The sequence below is a fragment of the Sceloporus undulatus genome, chromosome 7, assembly GCF_019175285.1.
Source record: "Sceloporus undulatus isolate JIND9_A2432 ecotype Alabama chromosome 7, SceUnd_v1.1, whole genome shotgun sequence".
Taxonomy (NCBI): domain Eukaryota; kingdom Metazoa; phylum Chordata; class Lepidosauria; order Squamata; family Phrynosomatidae; genus Sceloporus; species Sceloporus undulatus.
In genome coordinates, this window is record NC_056528.1 from 5,460,809 (window position 1) to 5,478,464 (window position 17,656).

Below are 17,656 nucleotides of genomic sequence, written 5' to 3' on the forward strand. Positions count from 1 at the left end.
TTTGTCACCCACAGAAATGCCAAGCTGATCTCCACTACTATAAGCCAAATGGCAGAAATCCGTGAAGCCCTAGACATATTAATACCCCATCATTTAATGGAAGACGTCAAAGATGGTGACAGGTCAGGCTCAATGCTCATTACTCCTCCGAATGGATGACAGCTACCGGAAAGAAAAATCTAAGGACCTCAAGGAAGATACTGCAATGAACCAAAATGCCCCAGTTTAGAAAAATAGATTAGAAATCTGGGTCAAAACTAACAGAATGATCTTCAACAGGGAGAAATGTAAGACACTGCATTAGGTAGAAAAAATGAAATGGATAGATATAGGATGGGGGAGACCTGGCTTAAGGAGACTCCATGCGAAAGGGATCTGGGAGTCCTAGTAGACCACAAGTTGAATATGTGTCAACAGTGCAATGCGAGAGCTAAAAAGGCCAATACGATTTTAGGTTGTATCAATAGATGTATAGTGTCTACATCAAAGGAAGTAACAGTGCCACTCTATTCTGCTTTGGTCAGGCTTCACCTTGAATACTGTGTCCAGTTTTGGGCATCAAAGTTCCAAAAGGATGTTGAGAAGCTGGAGGGTGTCCAAAGGAGGGCCCCCAAAATGGTCAAGGGCCTGGAAACCATGAATCCCTATGAGGAACTCCTTTGGGAACTGGGGATGTTTAGTCTGGAAAAGAGACAGTTAAGAGGTGATAAGATATTTTCTGCTGCTCCAGAGACTAGGACCCAGAGCAATGGATGCAAGCACCAGGTAAAGAGACTCCAGCTCGACATTAGGAGGAACCTCCTGACAGTAAGGGCTTTCCAGGTTTCGATTTTGGTCCCGTCTTCAAGATAAATAGACCAAATCTAAAGTCTGGAGTTTTGGAGAATAAGCACAAATTAGTTTTGGGTTTAGAGATGTGTCCCACTTCCAAAAACATTTCATTACGTATCCGCAAATATTCCAAAATGGAAAACATTTCTGGTCCCAGGAATTTTGGAGAAAAAAGGAGGCTCTATATATCAAACATAAATGAATATTCTGTTTAGATTTTCCCATCTTCAATACAATCTCATTCTGTATATATTCCCAAATTCCAAAATCTGAAACCCAGCTCCTTCCCTGAAGGAATACATAGGATCTAAAATTGGAAGGGACTATTAAGGGCCATATGGAGATGGAAAGGGGTCCAATGACAAGAGTTAGGAAGAGGCAAGGCAGTGCCAAGCCTTTCAAAACACTGCTGCCATGTTTATTTCCTCCAATGGCCCAGCACCTCTGCCTGCCCTTCAAGGCAGAGTTGAAAGGCCCAGAGAAGCACATAGCAACCATGGCCACTCGGCCAGATGCATTTGTTTGCCTTTGAAAGCATTCCGTATCCGCTCTGGAATCTGGACTCCACTCTAGAATGCAGCTGAGGCCAGTGCAGCCATTGGCTATTGGTCAGTGCGTTGGATACTGGTCAGTGCGTTGGACACTGGCCAGTCCGTTGAATACTGGTCAGTCCGTTGGATACTGGTCAGTGTGTTGTTGGATACTGGTCAGTGTGCTGTTGGATACTGGTCAGTGTGCTGTTGGGTACTGGTCAGTGTGCTGTTGGATACTGGTCAGTGCGTTGGATACTGGCCAGTGCTCTTCTGGACCTTGGTCGGACCAGACCTGTTCCTGGGAGGGCACTTGGCTTGGGTCTACCCAAGTTCTCAGTGCCATGATGCCAAGCGTGTGGACGTTCCTCAAAGAGCATGGAGGGGTAAGCAGAGAGGGAGGCCTGAGGTGACCATTGAGGCCATGGCTCTGGACAGCCATCCTTTCTCTGACTCTCATTCATCTCTTCCCTCTGCAGAGGGCCAGGAAAACTGTGGTCAAATGGTTTTCCTGCTCCAGACGACCAATGGATGAGGAGGACGATGCCTGGTCTCTTCCTCTTCCAAGGTAAGTCTCCATGTCCTTCTGTCCTTTCTCCCTCTCTCTTTCCCTCCCTCCGTCTCTATTTCTTACTACCTCCCTCTCTTCTGTCTCCTTCCTTCCTTCCTTTTGTCTCTACTTCCTGCTGCCTCCCTCCCTCCCTTCCTTTTTCATTTTGGTTTGGGCAATGAGGGCTTCTATCGCTGATGTTCTTTGAGGAACTTTCTGTGCAGGGCTCTGGGAAACGAAGACTTCTGGGAATCTCTTGGAGTTGTTGTTTGCTAGGGAGAGGTAGATAGATCTGCTTGTGTTTTCATGGCCTCCTTCCCACTGCCTTTTAAACCCGATGGCAAGAAACCAGTTCAAATGACCCTGGTTCCCACTTAATCCGAATCGCTGGAGCCATTCTGAGAGGGGGGCATGACCAGATGCATTTAACCCATGTCTTTTTTACGCAAGTGTCGTGAACCACAAGCCGATCAGAATCGATTCAAGTTTCCCCTTCGGCCGGCTGGAACTGAATCATTGACCCCACTTTTTGTAAATATTGTTCCTTATTTAGCCCCTGATGAATGTGATATGTTCCATTTTCCGTTTTGTTTCATGTTACTCCCTGTTATATCCCCTGGTAATGTTTTTAAATTTTATATACTGATGTTTTAACTGTATTTTTGTAAGCCGCTTTGATCACTTCCGTGGAAAAGCGGGATAGAAATAAAGATTATTATTATTATTATTATTATTATTATTATTATTTTGAATCAATTCATTCGTGAATGGGAACCACAAGCGGTTTATTTTCGTGCCAGAAAATGCGATTGGGGCAAATGTAGTGTAAACCACAATCCAATGTCGAATCAATCCAACGAAGTGGGGAAAGGCTGAGTGGGGCTTTTAGGTTTCGATTTCTTTGCTCTAAGGTCTTTTTTGGTATTTATGCTATGGCTGTATGGAAGCGATCAGAGATCCACCTGAGGATGCCACTCTTGTGGCCCCACCAGTGGGCTTTCTAGAGCGCCATTCTGGCCGCATCGCTGGACAGGAAACATGGTCAGTGGTGCTAGGGATGCTCTGAAGTTGTCACATTGAATGGCCTTTTCCTGTCTCCATTCCAGACTTACTGAGCCACAAGGAACCTGCCTGAAGGAGGAAGACGTCGCCTGTCCGGCACTTGCCGGGGCAGTCCATCCTTCTTTGTCGGTAAGGAAAGAGTCTTTCAGACCCACAGAGGGGCCTCATCTTTTGCCCACTAGTGTCCTGAGAAGGAACCATGGCCTGTGGTCAGGCATTGAAGGGCCCTGACCCCTCCCCTGGAGGGTGGCCTGGTGCTCTCCTTTTCCAGGACATGTCCTATGTTTGAACCTCCTGACCGTTACGAACATGGCTAAGAAGCATGCATTTACAATGTTTGTGATGACTTCTTCCATGAATGTACTGCGTTTCTTCTTTTCCTTTGAAAGGATTCCTTGGAAAAGGAGGAGGTGCCCAAGGAGGCCAAAAATGTGGAGGACGAGGGGGATCAGAGGTACTCCTTTTCTTGCCATTTCCAAAGGGCATGTGGGCCCAAGACGGGCCATGGGTGGGCTTCTGTTCAGACCTTTGTACAGTCGAGCCTTGCCTTATGCGGGGATCTGTTCCGAACCCCGCCACGTAAGGCAAATTCTGCCTATGCTTGAGCCCCATTCACTTGATTGCCGCGTGGCTTCCGCGTAAACAGGAAGCCGTGTATGGTGCACCCGTGTATGAAGCGGGCACACTGTATTGTCTCTCCTCCCAGCTTCCGGAAAGAACTCCCTCGGCTTCAGATGGGTAATTTGTCCCCACCTGGGAGGGATAGCTTCTGTAATGCTTCACCCAGGAGAAATGGCTGGGTGCTTCTGGAAGGAGCACTCTCTTCATCAGTCCATGGGCTTCCATAAGGATGCCCTTGTGATCCCTAGTGGGATGTCTGGAGCATCATGCTGCCCCAGTGGGATGCTCTGACAGTGCCACACTTCATGAACTTTTTCTGCCCCCATTTTAGACAACTGGAGCCAATGGAGGACTCCGCTGAGGAGGAGGAGTACCGGGATAAGATTGGCCCCTTGCCGGTAAGGAAAGAATCTGGCTGACCTTCAGAGGGGGTCCTCCTATTATTTAGTTATTCATTTTTAAAAGATACACACTCACACACACAGTGGGTCCTTGTTATCCGCTGGAGTTTGGTTCCAGCATCCCCCGTGGATAACAAAATCCATGGATGCTCATGTCCCATTCACTGTGATGGCAGAGCAAAATGGTGTCCCTTATATAAAATAGCAAGTCAAGGTTTGCTATTTGGAAGTTGTACTTCTTAGGAGTATTTTCAAGCCGTGTTTCCTTGTAGAAAAACCCCGTGGATAAGAAGGGCCCACTGTGTGTATTTATACATCTTTTGCCCTTCTGGACCCAAGACCAAGAGTGTCTTGAGAAGGGACCATGATCTGTGGTCAGGCAGGGAAGGATCCTGACCTCCTCCTTTTCCAGGACGTTTCCACCTCCTGACCAAGAGGAATCCCAAAACGTCTTCCGGTTATGAGCATAACGAAGAGGCCCATTGAGCAGGGTGGCCATGACACCTTCCAGGACACATCCTACGTTTCAGACGTGCAGAGACTTAGAAGGTGGCACTTACCTAATTTCCCTCCTCTCTTCCCCCCCAGAGAAAGAAGTCTCTGGCTCCTTTTTGTGAGTGGTTCCGCCATCTGGACCCTACAGTGAGCAAGTTAGTAGCAGACGTTGCGGCCAAGCGTCGTTTAGAATTCATCCTGGCTCACTATTTAGAGTCACCCCAAAGGTAGGTGGACTGCCTCTTAGTGTCCCACGCATCCCTGGGGCCCTGGGCTTATATTCCCTCTCTGGGGCTGGAAGTCCTGTAAGGATGCGACTTCCCTCTCCTTCCCTGTTTCTCTTGACAGCACCTGTGATAAGCTCCTGCTTAAAGTCCTCAATTCTCCATATTGCGACCAGGAGCATGCACTGCTATTCCTCATGGCCGAGATGAAGGAATCCTCCTGGTTGAGGAAGGTAGGGACATCACCCAGAAGGGGTCTTTCCTGCTGACCCTCACATGGCTGCTCCACACGGAGCAAATTCAAAGGCTGCACCTTGTCTTTGAGAATTGGGGAGAAGGGCCGGGGGACCCTCGATCTCTTTCCTTATTGTTTGCAAGTGTTGTCCTTTTGTTGAGACCAGAATCTCCTTCTCATCCCAGTTGAGGGCGATGAAAGCCATGGGGCTAATCGCAGATGTCATCGCGTTTGAGGAGACGCTGGAGCCGTGGGTACCCTTCGTCGCCAACGCCTTGCTTTTAGCCACGTGTGAATCCAATTCCCGTGCTAAGAACCGCAATGAGTTCAAGGAGTGAGTTGTGTTACAAGTAGAGGCTGGGGGAGAAAGGGTCCGTGGGGGTTTCTAGTCTGCTGGATGGGACCAGATGGAGGAATGCAAATCTCTCTACTGAACAAACGGGGTTTTCTGTTGACTTAGTGAGGTGATATTTGCTCTCTCTTCTCTGCAGGGAATTAAGTCACAGCATCAATGCCCTGCTGCCCAGGTACATGCCCGACATCGAGGCCTTGCTTGATGTCACCCGTCGAGGTGAGTCTTGGTTTTCTTGTCTGTCTCTCTCTGGGGGAAAGGGCCTTTCTCCCTTCCCCAACCCCTGAGCTGCAGTGATCCCTCTCTCCCAAAAGAAAGGGAGAATGGGATTATTTGCAGCCTTGCTGGGGAAACAATAGAGAGGGAAAGTCAAAAACATCTCTGCTTTCTCTGTTCTTTTTCAGGAATACGATGCCAGCGCTCTCGCAGGGAAAAAACAAGGGCTGTATAAGCATTATCGCCTGACCGAGGGAAGCCTTTCTGGTGCTGGACAGCTGAGGAGGATGAGGAGGCCTGGAAATCGCAGGGACAATATTGGGGCAGACACTCGTCCACCAGTCCCACACGCTTGCCTGGGTCTTCTCCTCTTCCCTGCCCATTCGACCTCTTGGCACCAGGGACTGGCATGGGGACGGAAGAAGGAAAGCGAACAGGAGAAGAGGCACAGGAGCCCCAGCTGCCCAGAGGCAATATTGGGGCAGACACTCGTCCACCAGTCCCACACGCTTGCCTGGGTCTTCTCCTCTTCCCTGACCATTCGACCTCTTGGCACCAGGGACTGGCATGGGGACGGAAGGAGGAGAGTGAACAGGAGAAGAGGTGCAGGAGCCCCTGCTGCCTAGGGAAGGGGATGCCTTCGTTTGGGGCCTCAATGGTCAAAGAAGATGGGGCTGGAAGGGAGGCATTCCAAAATCCATGGATGCTCAAGTCCCACACAGCCGCACCATTATTAGGGACAATGGGACAAAAGTACCTCTCCTCCCGTCCTCCCTCCCTTCCTCCTTCCCTCTGTTCTTCCTTTCCTCCCTCCTTTTGTACCCTTTCCCCATATCCTTCCCTCCCTCGACCCTCCCTCCCTCCCTCCCTCCTTCCTTTCTCTCTCCTTCCCTCCTTCCCTCCCTCCTTTCCCTGTTTCCCTCTCCTTCCCTCCCTTCTTCCTTTCTTCCCTGTTGGCCAGAGGGAGGCAGCGCCAGGGCTGAGGTTTGAGTCTCAAAGTCCCACACCCAGCCGCCAGGATGGAGCCTCTTGGCTCTAAAATCCAAGCCCTGGCACTAGCTCCCTTGGAACCTCGTTGGTCAGTGGGAGCCAGGGCCAGGGCTTGGATTTCTGGCTGATGGACCTGGGGCTCCTAAACCCAAGCCCCAGCCCTGCTCCCAACCCTGGCAGACTCTGCCCCTTCAGCCAAGCTGGGGCAGAAGCCTCTGAGGAAGCAGGGAAGGAGGGAGAGGGGAAGGGAGGGAGGGGAGGGAGGGAAAGAGGGAAGGAAGGAAGGAAGGAAGGAAGGAAGGAAGGAAGGAAGGAGGAATAGGAGGGGGAAGGATTTTGTCCCTTATGGCGGTGCGGGTGCATGCATACCATCATTGGGACAGTATGGGCTTGCTATCCGCAGATACCAATATCCGCAGCCAGGCCAAGGCTGCGTGACCCATTCATCTTAATGGCGGTCGCCCCTAGAATGCCCCAATTCCCCCCTAGAATGATGGTGGGGCCTCTTTCTCTGAGAGATGTCTCCCAAACAATGCTGGGCAGCTTGATGGGAATGCTTTTGCAGCTGGAGATTTCACACCATTGGGAACTGCCTTGGGACCATGGTTAGTTTCTTGAATGGACTGAAAGACAGTAATAGATAGCACCATTAATCTGGGGGTGGTCTTGAGGACCCTGGATAATTCTGCCATTAATGGACTGGGGATGGCATTCAAGACCATAAACATCTCAACTCCAGTTGCAGCAGTAAAATGAAACTCCTCTTGGCATCCAGGGCCCTGAATCAGACTCTCCAACATGTAACCATTTTGCCCCTGTTTGGAGACAGTGGAAAAAGGGTCTGAGCTGCATCCCTCTCCAAAGAACCCCCCAGATCTTTCTAGTCCATTCCAGGGATTTCCATTGCTGCAGAGCCTCCTTTTGCCTTCCTGTTCAGTGCCAGGTTTCCCAAGGGGCTGGGTCCTATCTTTGCAAACCTGAGAAGGGAAGGAGGGTCCATTTAAGGCTTGGATTCAACAGCCTTTTCAGCAGCCACTCTGAACATTTGGAATGCCCTGCCAGAGGAGATCTGCCTTATTACATCTCTCCTCGCCTTTAAAAAGGCCATAAAGATGGCTCTCTTTTGGTGGGTCTTCCCAGACTGACCTCCTCATAGAACAGGACTATTTGTCCGTCCAAACCAGCCCCTCCTAATGCCACTCCTGTTCTAATTGTTTTAAGTCATGTTATTGTTTATTGTGTCATTTTATTGTTATGATTTCTATGTGAAGGTGGGAGGGGGCAGGTTTGGGAAAATTAAGGGAATGTTTTTACTATTACCATTTATTTATTTATTTATTACCATATAATTTGTATTTGAACTTTGCTGTTATCTGTCTCGACCCTGAAAAAAGCAGAGACGGGAAACAAATAAATATATTGTTGTTATTATTGTTATTGTTGTTGTTATATTGGACTCACCTTCACTCCTCCTCTGGAATTGGCATTTTTGCAGCTGAGAAGGAAGGAAGGAAGGCAGGAAGGAAGAGAGGAAGAAGTGGAAAGTTTTTGCAAGCGCACACAGGCGCAGAGAATGTTGCAAAAAAGCATTGCAATTTTGCAAACTTTATGCATGGATTTTTGGGGGGCTGTAGGGGGAAATTGGGGGTCCCAAGGAGGAATAAGTGGGGAGCATTAAGTGGGGAGTCGTGCCTCTTTTCCTAATTTGCTTAGAATCCTAGAGTTGGAAGAGACCCCAAAAAGGGCCCTGATCCAGTCCAGCCCCATTCTGCCATGCAGGAACTCTCCATCGAAGCATCCCAGACAGAAGACCATCCCAGACAGGATTCCTCGGAGGCACTTCCTGACAGTAAGGGCTTTTTGGCATAGGAACAAACTCCCTTGGAGTGTGGTGGAGTCTCCTTCTTTGGGGGGTCTTTAAAGAGAGGCTGGATGGCCATCTGTCAATAGGGATGCTTTGATTGAGAGTTCCTGCATGGAAGGATGGGGCTGGACTGGATCAGGGCCCTTTTTGGGGTCTCTTCCAACTGTAGGATTCTATGACTGGCCCTTTGGGGGGCTCTCTGGGGGCTGCCCTTTGCTGACCCTGAGGGGGGTCCTCCCTCCTCCCCTCCCTTCCAGGGGTCACGTGGTGTGGTCTGAGCCCCCGTGTGACGTCACTGCCTCGGGGGGGGGGGGCGGTTTAGATCCGACTTCCGTACCTCCGCTCTGCCTTCCCGGCCGAGGAAGGAGGGAGGGAGGGAGTCCCTGCGGGGAAGGCGTCCCAAGCGGAGGGGATGCTGCTGCTGCTGGGGCTGGGGCTGGCCCTGCTGCGCCCGGGAGCGGGACGGGGCCTGCGCCCGGCCTCCCCGACTGCCGCCTCCTCCTCGGGTCCCATGGGCCTCCCTTCCTCGGGCTCCCCGGCCTGGTGCCCCTACAAGGTGCAGGGCCAGGACTCGCTCTGCTTCCGGAGCCCCGCGCTGGGCTTCGAGTGCGGCCCCGGGCGCTGCCTCTCCTCCCACCGCTCCCCGGGGCGCTCGCTGCTGGCGCTGGTCCTCCGCAACGGCAGCGTCCTCCTCCAGTGGCAGAGCCCAGGCCCCGGCGAGGAGGAGGCGGCGGCGGGCGGCTTCCGCCTCTCGTGCTCCTGGGCCGGGGCCTACACGCGCTTCCCCTGCGAGAGCGTCCTCCTGGGCGCCGCCTGCAGGGACTTCCTCCTCCCCGAGGCCCACCCCGGCGCCCGCTACCGCCTCTGCCTCCAGGCCCTTCCCGGACCGGCCACGCCAAGGCCTCACCCGGACCCCGGCGGCCCCGAGGACTGCGTCGAGTTCCCCGTCGAGGCCTCCGGGCCCCGCGAGATGGTGGTGGCCGTGGCCGCCGTCGGAGGCGCCATCTGCGTCATGCTGGTCCTCATCTGCCTCCTGGTGGCCTACCTCACCGAGAACATGGCGCCCAGCGGCCCCAAGAGGGCGCCCTGAGACCCCGCGGCGCCCGGGAGGAAGGCCAGGCAAGTACCTTAGGAGAGACACGGCCGCTCTAGGAATCTCTAGGGCCTGCGGGCAAACTCCGTGGTCAACTCTAACCCAAATCCACAGTGGAGGACCTAGAGGTTCCTAGAGAGGACACTCCGCTAGGCATTTGCAGCTCCTCCAGCGCAACTCTATGGTCAACTAACCCAAAGTCACTCTGGAAGACATAGAGGTTCCTAGAGAGGACACTCCGCTAGGCATTTGTAGTTCCTCCAGCGCAACTCTATGGTCAACTAACCCAAAGTCACTCTGGAGGACATAGAGGTTCCTAGAGAGGACACTCCATTAGGCATTTGTAGTTCCTTCAGCACTACTCTATGGTCAACTTTCACCCAAAGCCACACTGGAGGACCTAGAGTTTCCCAGAGGGAACACTCCACTAGGTCTTTGTAGCTCCTCCAGCGCAACTCTATGGTCAATTTTCACCCAAAGTCACACAGGAGGACCTAGAGGTTCCTAGAGAGGACACTCTGCTGGGCCTTTGTAGCTCCTCCAGTGTACAGTAACTCAATGGTCAGCTTTAACCCAAAGCCACACTGGAGGACCTAGAGGTTCCTAGAGAGGACACTCCATTAGGCATTTGTAGTTCCTTCAGCGCTACACTATGGTCAACTTTCACCAGTCACATTGGAGGAACTAGAGGTTCCTAGAGAGGACACTCTGCTGGGCCTTTGTAGCTTCTCCAGCACAACTCTATGGTCAACTTTCACCCAAAGCCACACTGGAGGACCTAGAGTTTCCCAGAGGGAACACCCCACTAGGCATTTGTAGCTCCTCCAGCACAACTCTATGGTCATCTTTAACCCAGTCACACTGGAGGACCTAGAGGTTCCTAGAGAGGACACTCTGTTAGGCATTTGTAGCTTCTCCAGCGTAATTCTATGGTCAATTTTAACCAAATGTCGCACTGAAGGACCAAAGATTCCTAATTCTAGGGTCAGTGACTGGCAGATGTTGACCACAGAGTTGCGCTGTAAGACAGAGATTCCTAGAGAGGTGTTCTCTCAGGCAAAAAGATAGTGTTTTTGTTATTTGCGGTTTTTCCACATTCACGGGGGTCCTGTGCCCTTAACCCCAGCAAATTTGGAGGGATGAGTGTATAACTAAGTGTCTAAAGTGTCTAAACTGAGCTCCGCTCGACTACCACCCTGGCCCAATTCAGGAAGGACTTGAAAACCTTCCTGTTCCAACAGGCATTCCCCGACTAAAATCCTGTGGGCCTCCCTCCTCTTCCGTGGCCAAGAGGTTGGGCTACGGGGCTTTTAGCCTGTTATTTTTATTGATTGTATGGTTTGCTTTTATGTGCCTGTATTTTATATTGTTTTATGATACTGTTGTTTTTAACTTATGTTGTAAGTCGCCCTGATCGTAGGAAGGAGCGGGATAAAAATAAAAACTTTATTATTATTTATTTTATTTAAAGGACAAAGCAAAGGAAAATAGTGCCAAAGAACCTACAAAATTCTGGCAGGCATCACTGTTTGTGGTCACTCTAAAGCAGACTTTGGCCTCCAGATGTTTTGGACTTCAACTCCCAGAATTCCAAGCTAGCTAGGGCTTCTGAGGGACCAAAGGTTGGAAACCATTGCACTAAAAGGAGGATGGATGAGAGAGTAGAGGGGGGTTAGTGCTTCCAGGAAGTACAGTACTTACATTGACCCATGGATAAGTCAACTCAGGTTTTTAGGTCAATTTTTGACTAAAATTTCTAGACTCATACGTGAGTATATACAGTAATTATGAATAATGGTTAAGTATACTTAGTAAGGGACACGGTGGCTTAGCGGTTAAGACACTGGCTCATGACAAGCGCATGATTGGCAGTTCTAGGCCCAAGCACCACATAACGGAATGAGCTTCTGTCACTAGTCCCAGCTTCTGCCAACCTAGCAGTTCAAAAGCATGTAAAAGTGCAAGTAGATAGATAGGTACCACTCTGGTGAGAAGGTAATAGTGTTCCGTGTACTTTGGCATTTAGTCACTATTGTAAAAGAGTACAGTGGACCCTTGGAATTCACTGGGGTTTGGTTCCCAGACCATCTGTGGATGAGAAATGGGCTAAGTATCATTGGAAGGCATGTATGACTGTCGGTTTCTTTTCAGTAACATCTGAAATCACAGACTTCAGGCTTAAAGAAGAAGGACACATACGTCAAATAAACGTATTTGAAAGGCATTCGCTCCACCCCACACAAATGGCAGGCTTAAACATTTTCAAGCAGAACTTTAAGCCGCTTTGCTGGTTTGTGATGTCAGTATTCTAGAACGTTTTTTGCCAAGTTTTTCAGTATGATGCAGTGACTCCCAATTGGAAATGGCCATAGATCACAGCACTTGCGTTCTGTTGTTGAAGAGCCATGTTGGATGTGAGCATATTAAAAACTCCAGCTGTCATAATTGACAATGGATCTGGGTCTTGCAAAGCAGGGATCTCCGGCGAGTCTCAACCACAGTCGGTTATCTCATCACTTGTTGGCTGCCAGAGAGTAGAAGAATACTGTACTGGTAAAGAAGCCCTGAGGAAGAAAGACAATGTACTGAACTATCCTGTTGAGCGTGGCATAATTTCTTGTTGGGATAACATGGAGAAGCTATGGAACCATATATATAAATATGAGCTTAAAGTAAAATCCAGTACAAGTCCTTTGCTTCTCTCTGAACCACCACTAAATCCACTCCGGAATCGCGAGATAATCACAGAGCTGATGTTTGAACACTTTAAGGTTCCCGCTTTGTACCTCTCCATTCAAGCTACTTTGGCTCTTTATGCGTCGGCGCGCACCACTGGACTGGTGATGGACAGCGGACATGGAGTCACTCACACTGTCCCCATCTATGATGGATATTGTCTTCCTCATGGGGTGCTCAGACTTGATGTTGCAGGGAAGGATATCACAGAATACCTCTCCAGGCTTTTAGAAAACAGCCGTTTTTCTTCTTCTACAAGAAGAGCAAACAAAGCCATAGCAAAGAACGTAAAAGAAAAATTCTGCTATGTGGCTTTGGATCCCAAGGTTGAAGCAAAGAAGAAAGCAGAAGAAGTCCTGAAGCTGCCAGATGGGAAAACGGTCAAAATCAATTTCTGCAGAGCCCCAGAAATCCTTTTCGTGCCAAAGACCATTGGCATTGAGATGCCAGGCATTCATGCTATGATCATCAAGAGCATTAGAAAATGTGATAAGGATATTTCTGGCTCCCTATATGGCAATGTGGTCCTCTCTGGGGGATCATCTCTTTTCCAGGGCCTAGATGGAAGAATTTTTAAAGAAATAGAACAGCATGTTCCAAAGGATGTTCCAATTCGAATCATAGCGCCTCCAGAAAGATCCTGTGCTGCCTGGCTAGGAGCATCTATTGTTACTCACTTGGACTCCTTTAAACAAATGTGGTTTACCTTTGAGGACTACAAAGAATTTGGCGTAGCCGGCATCCACCGGAAGTGCTTTTAAGAAGCTTGAAATCGCAGCCAAATTAAACTCTGCTGATGAGAAAGTATGAAATGTGCATACTGAACTTACTAATAGTAATTTTACAAAGTGGTTTGTGAGATTGTAACTTGAATAAAGGCACAAAAGGTGGTCAGTTCAGCAGGTCATTATATATGTGTTGACAGATGTTACCATTTTAGGATCCTTCACACTTTTTGTCTCATTTTGTTCATTTGAATGAGCTTTCAAGATAGTGAAGGATAGGGTTCGATTATTACTTGAGGGGTAGAAGTACAATTACATTATCCCCGGATTTGCTTCCATTCTTAGGCCCTTAGCACTGCTGCGTTTTGCCTTGTGACTACATTTCTTCTTCAGAAAGGAAACCGGTACCGTACCTGGGGAAAATGGAGCAGATGATGCACTAGGGGAAATGCAGAACAGAATAGATAAAAAGGTAATGCAAGAATGCCTGGTTACTCTAAATTAATTCAAGTTTTCAGGCCCAGATGAACTACATTCAAGGGTAGGCTTACTATGTGTTCCAGAAAACCAGGAAAATCCTGAATTGAAGGGTTTGAAAAATGACCCCACGACAAACAAATCCCAGAATGTAACTAACAAGTGAAATACAGTGGGACCTTGGTGTATCTGCTGGGGTCTGTGTGTGTGTATGTGGCTAGTAGAAATAGCATCAAGGGTTTAGCCTTTAAAATGTGGTTTTTAACACACATTCTGTAAAAGGGTGCTATTTTTAAGACAAAGGAATAGTTATTGGACAGCTTATAACAATTTTGTCGGGCTGTAAGCTTCAAAGAACATACAAGGACAGCCCTGGCGGGAAGGAGATAGATAAAAAGCTAAACAATAGATAATACCAACATGAAAGGGAGGCTGAACAGTTAATAATGAAACTGTGAGTTCACGCTTCGGTTACTTGCACAGGTTTCACAAACCATGCCAAAGATATACTGTATATACAGTACTGGGTTAACCTATTCATGGGCCAATAATGCAAGTGCTGTACCTTAATTCAAAATAGGAACCATCTCTTGCCCCAAAATCTGCCCTCGACTTATCCACGAGGTTGACTTATAGTCAAGTATATTCGGTATCCTAAAAGGAAGTTTCTGAATTTGAGTAGGTGGGAGATATAAACAGGGGCAGAGATATTATATTCATTTGAAGAAATCTGTACCTCACAGAAATGCACTGAGATAGGCTGGGTGCCACCTGGCCTGACGATAGTACATTTGAACAGGATCTGGGAGTTTTAGTAGATCACAAGTTGAACATGAATCAACAGTGTGATGTTGCAGTATGACAAAAGGGATAGTCTCTAAAGGGAAGTAATAGTGCCACTGTATTCTGCTTTGGTCAAGCCTCACCTGGAATACTGTGCCCAATTCTGGGCACCACAATTCAGGAAGGATATTCACAAGCTGGAACACGTCCAGAGGAGAGACCAAAATGGTAAAAGGTCTGGAAACCATGCCCTATGAGGAGTGACTTAGGTAGCTGGGGATGTTTAGCCTGGAGAAGAGAAGATTAAGAGGGGATATGATAGCCATTTGAAAAAGTATCTTATGGAGCAAGCTTATTTTCTGCTGCTCCAGGGACTAGGACATGAAGCAATGGATTCAGACTACAGGAAAAGAGATTCCACCTCAACATTAAGAAGAACGTCTTGATGGTAAGAGCTGTTTGATGGTGGAGCATGCTCCCAAGTGTAGCTGTGTCTCTTTGGAGGTTTTTAAACAAAGGCTATCTATTGGGGAGTGCTTTGACTGTGTCATCTTGCATGGCAGGGAGTTTGAGTGATGGAAAATTTCAAATGTACTCACTCATACAGGGCAATTGGTTAAATAGAATTTGGGCAACAGCCCTATTAGTAGAATTGGCAAGTAAATGAAAATATGCTTTGACTGAGAGTTCCTGCATGGCAGAATGGGGTTGGACTGGATGGCCCTTATGGTCTCTTCCAATTCTATGATTCCATACCAGACTCTGCCTTAGCATGTGAAGGGTTTTACTGGGGAAAAAACATTTCAAGGGTTGGTGTCTTGTGACATAGAAGCCTTGCCTTGTGACATCATCAGGCCCCACTCTGTGACATCATCAGGCTCTAATCTATAGCTTTGGGATGCTGCTGACAACCTAATCTTCTGAAAACCGGTCTCAGTTTCCCAATGTGGCAATCCTAAAGTTTGGTAAAGGAAAAGGGCTATTGACAGAATTCCAAGCACTGCCCCAATCTACAGTTCTTTGCTATCTTTGTGGTGAGTTGCCAGTTGAACAGGTATAAAAGGAACAATATACATTTTCAGGGTGGGGAGAGCAGGTCTGTCACGGATTCGAAATGGTGCTGAGAGTTGTTCCTTGTCAAAGCAGGCCTTAGTGAGAGCACTGTCACTGGCTCAACTTCTTTATCAGTGACCTGGACAAAAGAACAGGGAGCAGGCTTATCTAATTTGCAGATGACACCAAATTAGGAGGAGTAGCTAGTAGCCCAGAGGAGAGGATCAACATTCAAAATGGCCTGAACAGATTAGAAAGCTGGGCCAAAGCTAACAAATGAACTACAACAGGGAGAAATATAAGATACTGCATTTAGGTAGAATAAATGAAACATGTAGATGGAGAATGGTGGACTCCTGGTTTAACAAGACCTTGTGTGAAAGGGATTTAGGAGTCCTAGTAGACTAGGGGTTGAACATGAGTCGACAGTGCAACAGCTAAAAAAGCCAATGTGATTCTAGGCTGCATCAGTAGAAGTATAATGTCTAGATCAAGGGAAGTAATAGTGCTACTCTTTTCTGCCTTGCTCAGGCCTCACCTGGAATAATACCGTGTGCAGTTTTGGGCACCAGAATTCAAGAAGGATGCCGAGAAGCTGGAGCGTGTCCAAAGGAGGCCCTGTTTAAATATTTGAATGGATATCATATTGAGGAGGGAGCAAGCTTGTTTTCTGCTGCTCCAGAGGCTAGGGCACAAGGCATCGGTTTCAAACTATAGGAAAAGAGATTCCACCTCAACATTAGGAGGAACCTCCTGACAGTAAGAGCTGTTAGACAGTGGAACATACTGCCTCAGAGTCTGGTGGAGTCTCCTTCCTTGGAGGTCTTTAAGCAGAGGCTGGATGGATAAAATAGCCAATGCTATTTTAGGCTGCATCAATAGAAGTATAGTGTCTAGATCAAGGGAAGTAATAGTGCCACTGTATTCTGCTTTGGTCAGGCCCCACCTAGAATATTGTGTCCAGTTCTGGGCATCACAATTCAGAAAGGACATTGAGAAACTGGAGCGTGTCCAAAAGAGGGCGACAAAAATGGTGAAGGGTCTGGAAACCATGCCCTATGAGGAACGACTTAGGGAGCTGGGGATGTTTAGCCTGGAGAAAAGAAGGTTAAGAGGTGATATGATAGCCCTGTTTAAATATTTGAAAGGATGTCATATTGAGGAGGGAGCAAGCTTGTTTTCTGCTGCTCCAGAGAACAGGAGACAATGGAACAATGGATGCAAGCTCCAGCAAAAGAGATTCCACCTGAACATTAGGAGGAACTTCCTGACAGTAAGGGCTGTTCGACAGTGGAATGCACTCCCTTGGAGGGTGATAGAGTCTCCTTCCTTGGAGGTCTTTAAACAGAGGCTGGATGGCCATCTGTCAGGGATGCTTTGATTTGGATTTCCTGCATGGCGGGGGGTTGGACTGGATGGCCCTAGTGGTCTCTTCCAACTCTACAATTCTATGATTCAATCTGTCAGGGATGCTTTGATTGAGAGTTCCTTCCTTCAAATACTTAAACAGGGCTATCATATCACCTCTTAACCTTCTTTTCTCCAGGCTAAACATCCCCAGATCCCTAAGTCTTTCCTCATAGGGCTTCATGGTTTCCAGACCCTTCACCATTTTAGTTGCCCTCCTTTGGACACATGGCTCCAGTTTCTCAATGTCCTCTAGTCCTTTTCGGTCTTTGCTCTTCAGTATCTTTTCCAGTTCTTTCATAGCTGTCCTTCCCATTCCTAGTCTTCTTCTTATTTCTTGACTGCTGTGTCCATTGTGGTCAATGTTTGATCCTAAATATGGGAATTCTTTGACAATTTCAATTTCCTTATTGTCTGGGTTGTATTTATGTACAGTATTTATTCTGTGGTCATTATTTTTGTTTTCTTTCTGTTCAGCCTCAGACGTACCTTTTCACTTTGATCTTTGACCTTCCTTATGAACTCTTCCAGTTCCTGAAGGTCCTCTGCTACTATTATGGTGTCGTTGTCTGCATCTCTGGGGCTGTTAATGGTGCTTCCTCCTCTCTCCACTCCTCCTTTTTTCTGGTTCTAATTCTGCGTTTCTTATGATTAAGGTTGTGAAGTCGCTCTGAGTCCCAGTTCTGGGAAAAGAGCAGGGTACAAATAAACAAACAAACAAATTAATAATAGTTTCAGCACATAAGTTATACACTCCTCCCTCTATATTTGCGGGTTTGATTATTCACGGATTTGGTTAATATGTTCTCTCTAGGAATACCTAGGTCCTCCAGTGCAACTCTATGGTCAACTTTAACTAAAAATTGCACTGAAAGACCTAGAGGTTCCTAGAGAGGACACTCCACTAGGCCTTTGTAGCTCCTCCAGGGCAGTTCTATGGTCAGTGTCTGTCAGACGTTGGCCATAGAGTTGCCCTGGAGGACCTAGAGATTCCTAGAGAGGATACTCTAC

The 17,656-nt window shown here is 48.0% G+C and overlaps 3 protein-coding genes across 5 annotated transcripts in view; all 3 read left to right on the forward strand.

The window, feature by feature from the left end:
• The first annotated feature begins 711 nt into the window (after nt 1-711).
• On the forward strand, nt 712-6,297 carry LOC121936720. Of its 2 annotated transcripts, XM_042479233.1 has the most exons (9): nt 712-1,929; nt 3,018-3,102; nt 3,363-3,427; nt 3,926-3,992; nt 4,584-4,717; nt 4,839-4,947; nt 5,135-5,283; nt 5,441-5,520; nt 5,706-6,297. In XM_042479233.1, the coding sequence occupies exons 1-9, from the start codon at nt 1,889-1,891 to the stop codon at nt 5,750-5,752; spliced, it is 777 nt and encodes a 258-aa protein (XP_042335167.1). In that variant the 5' UTR covers nt 712-1,888; the 3' UTR covers nt 5,753-6,297. The 2 variants fall into 2 exon arrangements, with proteins under 2 accessions (XP_042335167.1, XP_042335166.1); XM_042479232.1 differs by lacking the exon at nt 5,706-6,297 and having other exon boundaries at nt 5,441-5,647.
• Nucleotides 6,298-8,730: 2,433 nt separating this feature from the next.
• The window catches only part of FNDC10 (fibronectin type III domain containing 10), an 18,244-nt gene continuing 9,318 nt past the window's right edge, over nt 8,731-17,656 (forward strand). Inside the window, exons 1-2 of one of the 2 annotated variants that reach the window (XM_042479234.1) lie at nt 8,731-9,490; nt 11,616-11,749. In XM_042479234.1, coding sequence (XP_042335168.1) covers nt 8,784-9,461 — 678 coding nt within the window. In that variant the 5' untranslated portion in view covers nt 8,731-8,783 and the 3' untranslated portion in view covers nt 9,462-9,490; nt 11,616-11,749. Of the gene's footprint in view, nt 9,491-11,615; nt 11,750-17,656 lie in introns of those variants that run through there. The other variant, XM_042479235.1, reaches the window with a different exon arrangement.
• On the forward strand, nt 11,148-13,128 carry LOC121936719 (actin-related protein T2-like). The gene has a single exon (XM_042479231.1). The coding sequence runs from the start codon at nt 11,870-11,872 to the stop codon at nt 12,959-12,961; it is 1,092 nt and encodes a 363-aa protein (XP_042335165.1). The 5' UTR covers nt 11,148-11,869; the 3' UTR covers nt 12,962-13,128.